Source organism: Ctenocephalides felis, unplaced genomic scaffold (assembly GCF_003426905.1).
Source record: "Ctenocephalides felis isolate EL2017-DRISC unplaced genomic scaffold, ASM342690v1 CF-g0.4_SCAFFOLD_00845, whole genome shotgun sequence".
Lineage (NCBI taxonomy): Eukaryota > Metazoa > Arthropoda > Insecta > Siphonaptera > Pulicidae > Ctenocephalides > Ctenocephalides felis.
The window spans coordinates 85847094-85863611 of NW_020536999.1; the positions used below are offsets into that span (position 1 = coordinate 85847094).

The 16518-nt window shown below is 30.3% G+C and overlaps 3 protein-coding genes across 6 annotated transcripts in view; 1 reads left to right on the plus strand and 2 right to left on the minus strand.

Moving 5' to 3' along the window:
• Positions 1–3126: 3126 nt before the first annotated feature.
• On the minus strand, positions 3127–4419 carry LOC113391247 (zinc finger protein 254-like). The gene has a single exon (XM_026627195.1). The coding sequence runs from the start codon at positions 4366–4368 to the stop codon at positions 3127–3129; it is 1242 nt and encodes a 413-aa protein (XP_026482980.1). The 5' UTR covers positions 4369–4419.
• Positions 4420–6462: 2043 nt separating this feature from the next.
• LOC113391248 (zinc finger protein 99-like) lies at positions 6463–8043 on the minus strand. Its single transcript, XM_026627196.1, has one exon. It carries the CDS (start codon positions 7837–7839, stop codon positions 6463–6465), a length of 1377 nt encoding a protein of 458 aa, XP_026482981.1. The 5' UTR covers positions 7840–8043.
• A 2159-nt stretch (positions 8044–10202) lies between these two features.
• Positions 10203–16518, plus strand: part of LOC113376343 (large proline-rich protein bag6-like) — a 54631-nt gene continuing 48315 nt past the window's right edge. For 2 of the 4 annotated variants that reach the window (XM_026616251.1, XM_026616259.1), the window contains exons 1-4: positions 10421–10618; positions 13103–13141; positions 13215–13289; positions 16176–16293. In XM_026616251.1, the coding sequence (XP_026472036.1) occupies positions 10436–10618; positions 13103–13141; positions 13215–13289; positions 16176–16293 (415 nt within the window). In that variant the 5' untranslated portion in view covers positions 10421–10435. Of the gene's footprint in view, positions 10335–10408; positions 10619–13102; positions 13142–13214; positions 13290–16175; positions 16294–16518 lie in introns of those variants that run through there. The other 2 variants (XM_026616271.1, XM_026616265.1) reach the window with 2 other exon arrangements.

The window sequence follows — 16518 nt, forward strand, 5'->3', positions numbered from 1 at the left end:
TGCGCAACTGCAGATACTTCATGTATGATGTCAGTGTGACCAACAAAAAATTATAATTTCAGTGTTTGTAAAGGTGCAACCTCACCTAACGCGTTTGTTTGAAAATTTTTAGTCTGCAAATATTAGAGTTAACAACAAAAATATTATTTTGTTAGTTATTAGTTATTAAGCAAAACTTATTAATAACTAGTGGTGTTTGGCATCGTGCCTTAAGGCAAATTGCTGGAACTTCCATACCGTAACGAAATATTCGAGAAATATTAAATGTTTTCAAATAGATTATTATGAATACTGTAACCTGTATATGTTTACAGAAAAGTTAATAAACAAAATTCAATCAATCGAATTGAAAATGAAGGGCATTGTCTAATATTTATAAAAATTATATAAACTGAATTGCAAATTAAGCCTTATAAATTTAGCTAAAAAAAATAAATTTCGAATCATTTTTGATATTCAATTTCTTTTTCAAAATCAATCGTTTCGACAACACAAGCAGAAAATATTAAAGCAGTACTAATTCAAAGCAATCATTCAAATCGGATGCTTATTTCTCTCAAAAACTGCCATTTTTCGCACATTTAATTCGATATCTTCGAAACGGCTGGACCTGCCTTTGCTAAAAACCAATCACCACTTCTCCTCTTTATTACGAATTGAATGTTTTTTGGATTATTCAAATCGGATGCTCCGTTCTCCCACAAACTCGATTTCTATTTTCTGCACTCTTTGCACCGTATCTCCGAAACGGCTGGACTTGCCTTTGCCAAAAACATACAGCACATCTCCCTATTAATAGAAATCGAATGTTTTTCGAACTATTCAAATCAGTTGATCCGTTCGCCCGAAAACATGAATGAAAAATTTTATCCGTTTATTTACACACACATTTTTTCTGAGGTATGCCAAAATGTTCAGAAACTTTCAAAGCGTGAAGAAATGTAAATATTTTCAATTTCGATTTTTGGACGATTACAATAACTGGATTACAACGGTAAGTTAAAAAAAATTAGAAAAAGCATTTAAATAATTGTTTTTTTTTTCAAAATTGGTGTGTGTGTGTGTTTTGTATGTCCTCATTTTTAAGTCTACGTTTTCGAGCGCACGAATCTCTCAAACCAATTGCTTAAAAAATATTTGATTCCTATTGATAGGGAGATGATTGTTGATTGTTGATTTGTAAAACTGATGTACCGATTAGTTTTGGCAAAGGCAGGTCCAGCAGTTTTCGAAAGTACGGAGCAAGCGTGCAAAAAATAAAATCGAGTTTTTGAGCAAACGGAGTATCCACTTTTAATGATTCAAAAATAATTCAATTTGTATTGTTTGGGAGAAGTGGTGATTAGTTTTTGGCAAAGGCAGCTCCAGGCATTTCGAAGATACAGAGCTAAATATACAAAAAATTGCAGTTTTTGAGAGAACTAAGCATCTGATTTGAATGATTAAAAACCTTTCTGCTTGTGTTGACAAAACAGTTGTTTGTTTTTTTTTTCATTTCAAAATTTTTTTTTTTGTATATCGTAAATAATTCAGATTTTAATTTTAATTTCAAATAAATAATTTTAATTTCCAATTCAGATTATATAATTCTTATAAATATTATATATATATATATATATATATATATATATATTAGACAATGTTACAGTATGGTTACAGTATTTATTTATAATATTCTATTTGAGAACATTTAACATTCCTCGAACATTTCGTTACGGTACGGGAAGTTCCAGCAATTACGATGCCTTAAGGCAAATAGCAGAAACTTTCCGTACCTTAATTGAACATTCGAGAAATGAGGATAATCAAAAATCAATGAAATTTTTCATTAATTATTTACAATTGTTTTATATATTTTCAAATAGATTATTTATTATAAATACTGTAAATTTATAAGTGTTTATTAAATTGGGCGACTAACGTATTTTACAAATAACTTACGTGTATGTTCACAAGAAATTTGTTTAATTTTTTTTTTAATTTGATTTTATTTCAAAATTTTGAATTTTTTTTAAAAGTTCGATTTTTTTTGGAATTTCTGGAAACAAATCGATTTTTTAAATTCTTGAAACATTGGAAATTTCTGAAATTTGTGTAAGAAATCTTTTTTATTTAATTTGTAATACTTTTTTAAATTTCTCAAAACTTTGATATATTTTTTGAATTTCTTGAAACTTGATTTTTTTTTTTGAAAATTCTGTGTTTTGTTAAATATTTTCAAAGTTACGAAATTTTATGTAAAAGCATCTTTTGCACACAGTCTACACAAGCAAAAGCGAGTCCATAACCGCTGCACCTGCCTTTCCGGCAAATTAAAACAGTTTTTCGATTAGTCAATACAAATAAAATGTTTTTTGAAATATTCAAATCGGACGCTTCGTCCACTCAAAAACTTAATTACGATGGTCTGTTCTTTTTGCTCCTTATCTTCGAAACGGCTAGGCGTGCCTTTGCTAAAAACTAATCAGCACATCTCCCTATCAATAGAAATCGAATGTTTACTGAACTATTCAAATCGGTTGATCCATTCGCACGTAAACGTGGACGCAAAATTGCATGTCTACACACATACCTACAAAACACACACACATCCATTTTTTCTAAGGTATGCCAAAATGTTCAGAAACCTCTGAAACGTAAAGATATGCAAAAATTTTCATTTTCGGCCCATTACTATAACTACCCTACGGGAATTTAATAATATGTTTTTTGAATTATTACGCTCCGTTCTCTCAAAAACTGAAATACAATTTTTGGCTCTTTTGCCACTTATCTTCGAAACGGCTAGACCTGCCTTTGCCAAAAACTAATCAGCACGTCTTATCAAAAGGAATGGAATGTTTTTTGAACCATTAAAATCGTTTGATCCGTGCGCCCGAAAACGTGGACGAAAAATTGTATTCCTACATGCATACACACACACACACCATTTTTTCTGAGGTATGTCAAAATGTTCAAAAACCTTTGAAACGTAAAGATATATACAAAATTTTATTTTCGATTTCTTTGCGATTTTACCTTAGGGAAAGTTAATAAAACCAAATAAAAAAGAATGAAGTTTCAAAAATATCTTTATTTTCAATTCAAGCAAATATAAAATATACTATTAAAAAAAAAGTGAAATAACTATTTTTTTTCTCTAGTATGAATCAATTGATGTTTATTTAATTTGTCTTTTCTCAAAAATGCTTGACCGCACATCTCACATTTATGAGGTTTTACTCCAGTATGGATCAATTCATGTCGCTTCAACGTTGTATTTGATATGAATACTTTATTGCATATCCCACATTTATGATCACTTTCTCCGGTGTGGATAACATCATGATGCTTTATTTCTTGTTTAGTTTTGAATGCTTTACCGCAAGTTTCACATTTATATGGTCGTTCTCCAGTATGAATCATTTGATGTATAGTTAAAGCCTCATTTCTTACAAATGTTTTATTGCAGATATCACATTTATGAGGTCGATCTCCACTGTGGGTCAATTGATGGACTTTTAATGTATGTTTCTCTTGGAATGTTTTATTACATATTCCGCATTCGTAAGGGCGCTCTCCGTTGTGAATCATTTGATGTCTTCTTAAGTTGTTTCTTGTTCCGAATGCTTTATTGCATATTGTGCATTTATGATCGCTTTCTCTGGTGTGTACATTTTCATGCCGCTTTAATTCCTGATTTGTTTTGAATCCTTTATTGCAATATTCACAGATAAATGGTCGTTCTCCAGTGTGGATCAGTTGATGGTGCGATAAGGATTCTTTTCTTAAGAATGCTTTATTGCATGTCTCACATTTATGAGAGCGTTCTTCGGCATGAACAATTTCATGCCGTTTTAATGCTTGCATTGATGTGAAGGTTTTGTAACACATCTCACATTTATGAGGGCTTTCTCCGGTGTGGAGCGTTTCATGCTGTTTTAAAATATAGTTTGCTGAAAATGTTTTGTGGCATATGTCACATTTGAAAAGGCGTTTTCCAGTATGAACTGATTCATGTCGCTTCAATACAATTTTAGTTTTGAATGTTTTATTGCATGTTGCACATTTATATGGACGTTCAGCATTTGTGGATTCATGGGGCTGTTTTGTGTTTTTGTTTTCTACTTCATTACTTGACTCATTGATTTCTTCTTCACATACATAAGTTGTTTCACCATTTTGCTCTTCAATTATTTCTTCCTCAATTGTTAACTCAGATTTTAAAATCAGCTGTTGTGATATTTCTTCGTTTTCTTGACATATTTCTGATATCTCATAATCATCAAATTCTTGTTCCTGTTGAGAATATTCGACTGGTTCAATTTTAATTGTTAAGTTTGAATTTGTTTCTTCAGACATTTTTAGCACCTGTTGGTCCTTATGCATAAACTAGCAAAGGCTTTTAAAAAAATTAAGAAGAGTTTTTATTTATATAATTTAAATCAATAATGAATATCTTTTAAATATAAATTCTTTTGCTTGTTTAATTTGTGTTTTGTTTAATTTTGATATAATTCTTTACACACTTTGACATTTCTGTGTCATGACATCAGAAGAAGTGACAACATTGAGAACATTAACTGCAAGTTCATTACGGTCATAGACTATATAATTTCCAATAATTGCAATAATTTTGTTTTTAAAACGCTTTATTAGAATGAGGATATAAAATTCAATCCCTAGACAATATAAGAATGTAATATATTTGTAATTCCAACTATGCTGTCTAAGTTTTATTATAATCTTCCCGAAGGAGAAGTTTGTTTTCATCAAAAAATCCGATTTGCTAATTTTGTTTTCTCTACGTTTCAAGGCATTCTGAATCGAATGAGACCAAATTTGGAAAAACTATGTGTGTGTGTGGGTGTGCGTGAACAGATTATTTGCCTTAAATCGACGTTTTCTCAAACATGACTGGACCGATTTCAAAAATTTAAAAGCCATACGATGTATCTCGATGAGGACTATGGTTTATCAATTTTGTGCGACGATCAGCCTAACCGTTCGTAATATTTCGTAAATAGCAGAAAAGTGAAAAAAAATTCTTCCACATTTTAGCCCGCAATTCTGAATCGATTATGAAAATTCAAAAATCGTTCGAAAGATATTGGTTGGGAGGTCCAGCCATTTCGAAGATATCGAGCTAAATGTGCAAAAAATGGCAGTTTCTGAGAGAAATAATCGTCCGATTTGAATGATTCAAAGAACGTTCTGATTGTTTTAACAAAATAATTGCTTTTGAAAAAAAATTTTGTTCAAATTTTATTTGATAATATCAGTTGAGTATTAATTGTTGAAAAAAATAAGGGGTGCCTAACATTTTTAACTTCCCGTAAGGTGAGTTATTGTAATGGGCCGAAAATCGAAATTGAAAATTTCTACATTTCTCGACGTTTTGAAGGTTTCTGAACATTTTGGCATACCTCAGAAAAATTGGATGTGTGTGTGTGTGTATGTATGTATGGATACAAATTTCCAGTTACGGATCAACCGATTTGAATGGTTCAAAAAACATTCGATTCCTATATCGATAGGGAGATGAGCTGATTAGTTTTTAGCAAAGGCAGGTCCAGCCGTTGCGGAGATACGGAGCAAAGAGTGCATAAAATAGAAATCGTGTTTTTGAGTGAACGGAGCATCCGATTTGAATGATCTAAAAAACATTCAATAAGTAATGATTGGGAGAAGTGATTATTAGTTTTTGGCAAAGGCAGGTTCAGCGGTTTCGGAGATACAAAGCTCAATGTGCAAAAAATGGCAGTTTTTAAGAGAACTAAGCGTCCGATGTGAATGATTCAAAGAACTTTCAGCTTATTTTAACAAAATAATTGATTTTGGAAAAAAATGTATATTTTTTTTTTAGTTTTTTTTGTATATCGAAAATAATTCAGATTTTATTTTTAATTCTGACTAAAGTTATAATATACTTTAAACAAATAATTTTAACTTTGCAATTCAGTTTATATAATTCTTATAAATATTAGACAATGTTACAGTATTAATAATAATCTATTTGAAAACATTCAGTATTCCTCGAACATTTCGTTACGGTACGGGAAGTTCCAGCAATTTGCCTTAAGGCACGATGCCATACACCCCACTAGTTTTTTATTAGAGTGGAGGTGCAAAAAAGGTTAAACCACTGACTTAGGGGTATGAAAAGTAGATGATCCAATTTTTAGCCATACTGAAGTGGAAATAAAACTTCATTAAAATCTGTCAAGCCGGGGCAGAGGAGTATTGCCACATTGCCTCTAACATAATGACATAAGTAAGTATATCCATAAATTTATATAAGGATGGAATCATGATGGAATAACATTGATTAAAAAAACAAGATGATTTTTTTTCAAACATTTTTATTTTGTGACTTAATATAATAATTTTATATCATCATCAGTGGACATGATTAATATCAAAAGAACAAATATACAATATATATTAATAAAAGAAAAGTAATATTAATATTAAAGTAGAATATTATTTTCTTTTTCTTGTGTGTCTCAATTGATGTTCTTTTAATCTATCTTGCCTGAAAAATGCTTTATCGCACATATCACATTTAAGAGTGCGTTCTCCGTGGCTCAATTGATGTTCTTTTAATCTATCTTGCCTGAAAAATGCTTTATTGCATATATCACATTTAAGAGTGCGTTCTCCGTGGCCTAATTCATGCCGCTTTAATTTGTGTATTGTTGTATATGCTTTACCGCATACCCCACATTTATGAGGGCCTTCTCCAGAATGGATTAATAGATGTTCCTTTAACCCCTCTTTTCTCAAAAATGCTTTATTGCAGGTGTCACATTTATGGGAGGGTACTGCTGTGTGTATCAACTCGTGTCGCTTTAATTTCTTTATTGTTGTGAATGTTTTACCACAGATCTCACATTTGTAAGGGTTGTCACAAGTGTGAATTGCTTCATGCTGTTTTAATATCTGTTTTGTTGTAAATGCTTTGTGGCATATATCACACTTAAAAGGACGTTCTCTTGTATGAACCACTTTATGGTAGTGTAAAGATTGTCTTGATGTGAATGCTCTATTGCATATTTCGCAATTATAATTGCTTTCTCTAGTGTGGACAACTACATGATGTCTTAATTCTCTTTTTGTTTTGCATCCTTTATCGCAATATTCACATTTATAAGGTCGTTCTCCAGTATGGATCATTTGATGTTGACGTAATCCCGATTTTCTTAAAAATGCTTTATCGCATATCTCACATTTATGTGAGCGTTCTCCGGTATGGATCATTTGATGCAATTTTAAAGCAGCTTGGGAACTGCATATTATACTGCATACGTCACAGGGGTACTGAGTGCTTACTGTAGTATGAATCTTTTCATGTTGATTTAAGTTTTCTCGATGTATCATTTCATGACGTTTTAATCCATTTATCGTTATGCATGCTTTATTACAAACCTGACAATTATGGGAGCTCTTTCGGGTATGAATAACTTTATGTTGTTTTAAGGATGATGTTGTTTTGAATGTTTTATCACAAGCCTCACATTTATGAGGGCGTTCTTCAGTATGAGCAATTTCATGTAGGGTTAAATTTCGTTTCATTTTGAATGTTTTATCGCATATATTACATTTATGGAGTTGCTCCGTGTTATTATTTGTTTGATCTAAACTTACTTCATTTGTGCTAGTGGACTCATCTTGATCATCAATCGCTTCTTCTTTTATTTCTTCCTCTATTTTTATCTCAGATTTTAAAAAACGCTGTAAATATACATCTCCGTTTTCCGCGCATATTTCTGATATATCATAATCAGCAAATTCTTGTTTAACTTGAGGACACTCGGTTGGTTCAATTTTAATTATGTTTAAGTTTGTTTCTTCAGACATTTCTAGCGTTTATTTTTATGATTATGTCCACAAACTAACAATGGCTTTTGAGAATATAATTTTTGAGAACTTAATATTTATATTTTTGTTTAATTTAATTTAATAGTTTAATATTTTGGTTTAATTTATTAGTCTTGTTCAAAATACAGTATATTTTATGAAAACAATTTGACATTTGACATTTCTAGTTAGTTCTTGTGTCAGCTTGAGGTCAGGTGTGACAATATTGAAAACATTAATACGAACATTACAACCGCGACACGAGTTCGGTGGCGCGTAATGAAACTGTTAATCGCGCCAACGTGCCGACATTCAGCATGGACTATATAGTTTCGAAAAAAGCATCGAATTGCTTATTAACGTTTCTTTCGAACTAAGCTAACTCACTTTTATATATTACCAGGATAACTAAACCCGCAATCAAATTTCAAACTAATGGTGTATGCCTGTATGGCATCGTGCCTTAAGGCAAATTACTCGAACTTCTCGTACCAAACGAAATGTTCGAGGAATATTAAATGTTTTCAAATAGATTATTATAAATACTGTGTGTAAATAAATAAATGCTTACTTATCTATGACTGTAACATTTTTCAATATTTATAGGAATTATATAAACTGAATTACAAAGTTAAAATTATTTATTTAAAGTATATAGCTTTGGATCTTTAGTAAGAATTAACATTAAAATATGAAATATTTCCAATATACAAAAAAAAAGTTTTTCGAAAAAAAAATTAATATTTTTTCCCCAAAGCAATTGTTTTGTCAACACAAGCAGAAAGTTTTTTGAATAATTCAAATCGAATGTTTAGTTCTCTCAAAAACTGCCATTATTTGTACATGGCTCTGTCTCTTCGAAATGTCTGGAATTACCTTTACCAAATACTAATCACCACTTCTCCCAATCATTACAAATTGAATGTTTTTGAGATCATTCAAATCGGATACTCCGTTTTTTCAAAAATATTTCGATTCTATATTCTGCACTCTTTGCTCTGTATCTCCGTATCGACTGGATCTGTATTTCCAAAAAACTAATCAGCACATCTCCCTATCAATAGGAATCGAATGTTTTTTGAACAATTCAAATCGGTTTGATCCGTGCGACGGAAAACGTGGACGAAAAAATGCGGACGTACAAAACACACACACACACACACGCATCAATTTTGAGGTATGCCAAAATGTTAAAAACCTTCAAAACGTGAAGATATGCAAAAAAATGTATTTTCAATTTTCGGCTCATCACTATAACTACCCTTGATTATTTAGGCATACCTTAAAAATGGATGTATGGGTATGTGTGTGTGTGCGGAATATAACTTTTCGTCGACTATTTCGAGAACGCGGATCAACCGATTTGAATTATTCAAAAAACATTCGATTTCTATTGATAAGGAGACGTGATCATTAGTTATTGGCAAAGGCATGCCCAGACGTTTCGAAGATATGGGGCAAAATTTGTAGCAAAAGTAGGGCAAAAATGGTTGTTATTTTATTTGTATTGACGAAATAAAGCTGACCAATTTTTAAATTGGTGTAGTCGTTTTTGAGTTATAGACAAACACATATTTTTTTCAATTTTGGTGTCAAACAATTCAGAATGATTCGATACGTATATAAATCTGAGGAAACTGCTAAAAAAAACAAGCGTGATTTAATAACAAATACGTGCATAATGTAATATTAAAACTTGAGAGCTTCTCTGGACAGCGTTTGTACCGTACCAGAATAATGTCATTTTCATAAGCATATCCATATCCATAAGCATATATAGGAAATTCTTGAAACAAATAATTTTAACTTTGCAATTTATTTATATAATTTTTATGAATGAGATAAGATCCTTCAATAAAACTTGGCTTGATTAAGTCTGGTTTATTTACCTTTCATGTAAATATATATATAAAGATCGTCCTCCAATTTATAAACTCTTATATTTTGTCTATGAAATACAAATAATGAAAGTTACAATATTTATAATAATCTGAACATTTAATATTACTGAAATATTTCCTTATAGTACGGGAAGTTCCAGCAATTTGCCCTAAGGCACAGTGTCATACACTAATAGACATTACACCATTATACTCTTCTTTTATCTATGCATTACACTACATGTAGTATAAAGTCTATGCATACATTATTAGTTATAAATATATTTTAAATAAAATGTCAGGATGTTTATGCAACTTACCTTGAGGCAAAATGTCACTTACAAATAATTAATTAGTTTATGAGATGAACGACCCCACGAACAACAGTGAGACTTCAATCTATCCATGTAGTAAATATGATCCAGACCCGCGCAACTGTCAGATACTGTCAATTTCTATAAGGTTGGTACCTTAAAACAAGATGTCCTCTTAAAAATTAAAAATGATCCACCATTTCCACATTTGATGACATTTGTGTTGCTTATTACATTAAATTAATATTACAAATTTCTAGTGAGTGATAAAAATTAAAAATCTCCAAACCTATCTGTCAAGGTAAGTTTGAAAACTTCATAAATTTATTCATTTGTCACTTTTTATTTCGGTAACTTGGAATTGTCGTTTCGATTCGAGGTAGTTTTTGCAAAATTTTCATTATGAATAACAAAGATATAGCACCGATTACTCAAAATGAGGAAAATAGCAACTCGGATTCGCAATCAACACCACAACAACCACAACAGGTCGGAGGTTCTTCTAATCAGAGTTCTGTCGCAAGTACAGAAAGCAAAAAATTGAAATACAAATTAAGAATTCCGCCGCCTCTGAAATACAGCGACGTCAGTTCAATATTAAAATAAGGATTGTCCAAATAGAAAGGATAAGTTACAAGAAAAGTTTGTTGATCGAAACTTATGTACAATTTTCTTTGTTAAGTACACACTTATTATTCCTATCAGCACACCTGAAGCTGGTCATTGTTATCGTAATAGATTTTACATGCTTGTTTAATTCTAGAAGGTCTATTTACCACGCTTGACTATTAACATACACATTCGAGAAATTTATCATGTTGAAGACTGCTGGTGACCAATATTTCTCATGCCAGTGATATAAGAAAATTTTAGTAATATTGCTGGTCAACAAAGTTGATAATATGTTTGGTCAACTACACTAAAAATAAAATAAAGAAGGTGTAATTTGGTCTTACGATTATAATTTACATTAGAGCATGATAAATCTATATTTATCACATAGAGAAGACTTAATGTCTGTTTCAGCAGACTTGGCCCATCCATAATTTTGTCTGATTTGCTAAATTACTAAGCCAACTATATGCAATATATCTTCAAGGGAGTTACGAATGGACTGTTGTACTTAATTCGAAATTTTGTCGTGTCACTGGCTGTTATACTAATTTTATCTGTCTACTGCGTTTGACTATTAACATACATATTCGGGTAATTTATCATGTTGAAGACTGCTTGCAATAGTTCATTTGCAACTTTCTTGAAGACTTACTGCATATAGCTGGCTTAGTAATTTAGCAAATCTGACAAAATTATTGATGAGCCTATTCTGCTGAAACAGACATTAAGATAGCATTGTTATTGCAACACTGTTATGTTTGTTATGAGGCAGAATTGCTCCATGAAACTAATTGCCCTCTAAGGCAACAGGGTAAAAAGGGACAGATGACAAAGGCCCAGAAGTCTTTAGAATACCAAATGCTGTTTAAAGTTACAACAAAAAAAAGTTTTTAATATTAATCTTTTTTTTTCTAATTATCATTGTGGGCTTTTAGTAAGAACTTTATTTTTAGAATATATGTAATACTTTTTGCTTTCGAGGCTTATATAAAATTCTATTCCACGTTCTTCATAATTATATTTTTTTATAATTTTTGGTAATTTACCTATGAATTTTTGAAAAATGGGTACAATCCGGGAGAAAAGATTTAAATCCGGGACAAATATTGCCGGGACACAAGGTGCAAATGTGATCACCTTAGAAAGATGTCCAATGGTACAGTAATTAGGACATTTTCACAGTTTTTACTACCAAGAAACAAGCAAAACATAGTGTTGCCATAACAACAGTAGAATTGGCCTATGAGTTTTAGTCCTGTCTCTATGTGATAAATATATATTTATCATGCAGTCTTCAACATGATCTTATGTAAATTATAACCGTAAGATTAAATTACACCTTCTTTATTTTAATTTCCATGTAATTGACAGAACATATAAATTAACACTTTGTTGTCCAGCAATTTTACTGATTTTTTTTCATGTCACAGTTATTATACTAGTATAAACTTTTATACTTATTATATTTATCATTCAACTTATAATATTTCTTTCTAGGGACTGATTCTGCCGCATAGCAGACAAATGTTATGGCAAGGCCATGTTACGCCCCAACTTGCATACATTATGCTACTGAATCATACTGAATTCTGTCAAAATGTCATGTATTTGCTGTGCATTCGCGTTTTACACATAAACTGCAATGTCACTTGTATGTTGTGAAGCTGGGTCAGCAAGACCCTGTTATCTAAGATCGTTTTTTTGACATTTGTGCGGTCTCAGGTTTTCTATCTGACAACTTGAGAAAAACGCCTGACTGCATAGCAACCACATTGCTTTAGTCAATATTTAGTATGAAAGTTCTTCATAGCACACCCTTGCCATAACATTGGTCTGCTACACGATAGAATTGGTTCATAAATTTCACTTTTCACTGACTAAGAAGACATATTATTACAACATGACATAAAATTATTTTGTAAATCAAACTGGAGTATGATCTTTTGTGATCATAAACCATATTTTTTTAAATGATTAAGACAGACAAATTACAGTAAAGACTTTTCTTGAAACGATTGCGTACTTGATAAACATTTAAATAATAAATAAATAAATTTTATTAAATTGATAACACATTTTAGAATTAAAAGTGGTCATTTTCTTTAGGAAATTAACTGTAAGATTGATTTTTGTATAATATTTTTAACACTTCATGGTAGTTACAAAAGGACTAATGAGATTTATATTATTATTAATTACATACATCTTGTAAAACTCAAATATCAATAATATTATTTTGTTAAGAATTGTTATGGGTATTAAGCTTCTATTTTATAATTTTTAAATTCCCAAAGTTATTTGTTTGCTTTCCTTCATTAATTACAACAATATTTTATTTAGAAATAACCAGTTTTTTTAAACCAGAGTTCCAGTTTTTTTTATTTGGACAATCCTTATATACAATATTTTTATCCCTATCAATATTTTCAATATTGACATCAATTTAATTTTTAGGCTTCGAATACAACGATTGAAATAACTGAGAGTTTTATTGTTGAGTATTTAATATTTAGTATTTTGTATATTTAAGTTGGTGTAATACTTCTTTTTATTCTGTTTGTTCTAGGAAGATAAAATGATGATTGATTTGACGGTTAAAACTTTGGATTCGCAGAATCATCCCTTTCATGTTGAAGAAGATGTAAGTAGAATTTTATTATATATATATATATATATATATATATATATATATATATATATGTATATATATATATATATATAATAATAATAATATAAAGAAGAGAATATTTTCATTTCAAGAACATCTTTGTTCTTTTAAAGAAATGTTTTTAAAAATTAAATCTACCACCTCTCCTAAATTTAACACTAACTTAGTTTATTCAATCATTTGCAAAAATTGTGACAAACAATACATTGCCCAAACATCACAATAAGAGAATGAGACAACATGAATTGATAGTTATTCATCATATTATGTTATTATTTTTGAAAATGTTTTTTAACAACTCATACCTATTGAATTCAATTATTTCCATAACTAACAATAGGACTTTTGTAAACTATAAAATTAACAAAACCATTGATCATAATATTTTTTCTAACTTGAAGACACACAATGGCTTCACTTGTTTGTCTTCTTTTATAAATCAAGACTTTGATGGTTAACAATTTGACATAATTCTGTTTTTACCAGAACAGGAACTTCTTTTAATATCCAACATATTAGGAATCTGGTTTATGCAATCAATCACTTGTACTATTGTTTAATACACATTGGTGAAACTAGCCAAAATTCAATAGAATGCCTTCAGCAACATAAAAACATTATAAAAACAAAAATATTGGCAGAACAAAAAGACACATCTAAATACAATATAAAATTTTAATTTTCTAACTTGAAGACTCACTCTGGTACCACTTGTTTGTCTTCTTTTTTAAATCAAGACTCTGCGGTTAACAATTTGATGTAATACTGTTTTTAACAGAACAAAAACTTCTTTTAATATCCAACACCATAGGAATCTGGTTTATGGAATCATCCCAATATAGATTTTCTTCAACTTGACTTTACTTCATTCTAGATAACATTTATTCAAAGAACGTTGTGCTGAAGGTTGTTTCATTCAACTACATAACAGCATTAAATAAACGCATTGACATCTTTTGCGAAAGTTGCCAAATCATACAGTTGGTTTTTTGGATACAAATTTGTCCAAAAAATTACACAAATTGTTTCACAAATGTTAGAAACCTGCTAAAAATATTCAATTGTTCTTTTAGTTAATTTAGTTCTGATGTGCATTTATATATAAATGCAAATATTGATGTTGTTAAGAATTATTATTAATTATATTATATTTATTAGGATAATCAAATTGCAAGTGCTCTTTGCTTTTATTAACTGCCTGAATGAAATGTTTGTTTTTGCTAGAAAAACCAATTTGCTAATTTTGTTCTCTCGACGTTTCAAGTCATTCTGATTCGAATAAGACCCAATTTGGAAAAAGTGTGTGTGTGTGTGTGCGAACAGATTTTTTACCCTTTTTCGTTTTTTTTTTTTTAAACGGCTGAACCGATTTCAAAAATTTAAAACAATTCGATGTAACTTGATAAGGACTAACGTTTTCAGCTTTTTAGCGCGACGATCGGCCGAGCAGTTTCTTGGTAAATTGTAAAAAAGTGTAAATTTTTTCATCTATTTTGCATTCCAAAATCGTGAATCGATCTCAAAGGTTACCCTAAAATATTACAGGCCTATGATAAGTCCTTTAATTATAAAAAAATCATCAAAGTTTCAAACATCGCTTTTTTGAACAGACCCTTCATCGACGTTTTCCCAAAAACGGCTGAACTGATTTCAAAAATGTAAATGCAATTTGATGAAACTTGCAAGATCTTGCACTGGTAAATTTTTGGTAGAAAAAAGTGTACAAGGTTTCATCCACGTTTTAGCCTAAAATCTTGAATCGATTTTGAAAATTCAAAAGATTTTTTAATTTGAATGCTGATTAGTTTTTGACAGATATCCGCCAAGCCGTTTCTTCGTAATTTATTGCTAAACTAGTGGTGCCTTAACGCAAATAACTGTAACTTTCTCTATTGTAATGAAATATTCGAGAATTTTTAAATGCTTTTAGTCTGAATTAAAAATGAAAAATTAGAAAAAAAATTTGGAAATCAAAAATTTTTTTTGAAAAATGAACTTTTTTTTGCCTTCCCCAAAAACTAATAATTTCTTTACTCCGTCAACACCAGGAGAATGTATTTTGAATTATATGATCCGTCCTCATAATAACTGCTATTTTTTGCACTTCTGGTCCGTATCTCCGAAACAGCTGTAATTGCCTTTGCAAAAAACTAATCATCACGTCTTTCCTTCAATACGAATTGAATGTTTTTTAAATATTTCGAATAGGATGCAGTGTTCTCCGAAAAAACTTGATTTCTATTTTCTGCACTCTTTGCTCCGTATCTCCAAAATGGCAGGATCTGCCTTTGCCAAAAACTAATCAGCACGTCTCCCCATCAATAGAAATCGATTGCTTTTTCACTCATTCAAATCGGTTGATCCGTGCTTTCGACAACGTGGACGAAAAATTGTATCCATGCATACATACACACACATCCATTTTTTCTGAGGTATGCCAAAATGTTCAGAAGCCTCTGAAACGTAAAGATATGCAAAAATTTTCATTTTCTATTTAGAACTATGTATGTTGGCAAAACATAAAAACATATCTAAATACAATATATACTTTCCTCAACTTTGACTATACTTAATTTTAAAGAAAATTTATTCACAGGACGTTTTGCTGAAGGTTGTTTCATTCAACTACATAACGGAAAAACAATAAATAAAAGCATTGACAACTTTTGCGAAAGTTGACAAATCATACAGTTGGTCTTTTGGATTCACAATTTCTTTCACTAATGTTAGAAACCTGCTAAAAGAATCAGCCTGGCGAAATAAATTCAAATTTTTTAACCCTTTAATATACACCCAGCAATACACATCAAAGTAAATTAATTAATCGATTTATTTCTTATGTGTTCCTTTATTTTTTAGATTACAATAAGACAGTTCAAAGAGAAGATATCAGACAGCCTAAACATCCCACCAGATTCACAACGACTGATATTTTGTGGACGAGTTTTGCAAGACGACAAGAAACTTTGTGAATATGGTTAGGATTGAATTATCATTTAAACCGATACATTTTTTTTTTCAAATTTTTCAATTTTTAGATGTAAAAGATAAAGTAGTGCATTGTGTGATTCGTCAGCGTTAAACTGCATGAAGAAAATGTTTGATTTTATGAACAAAATTTTATATTTTAATAAAGGTGTTATGTTTTTTAGTTTTGTGAGTAATGAGTGGATTTATTTTAGTGATAATTTGTAAAATGTAT

Excerpts from the sequence above, each read along its gene's own strand:
- LOC113391247 (XM_026627195.1), bottom strand. The coding sequence starts at position 4,368 with ATGCATAAGGACCAACAGGTGCTAAAAATGTCTGAAGAAACAAATTCA.
- LOC113391248 (XM_026627196.1), bottom strand. The coding sequence starts at position 7,839 with ATGTCTGAAGAAACAAACTTAAACATAATTAAAATTGAACCAACCGAG.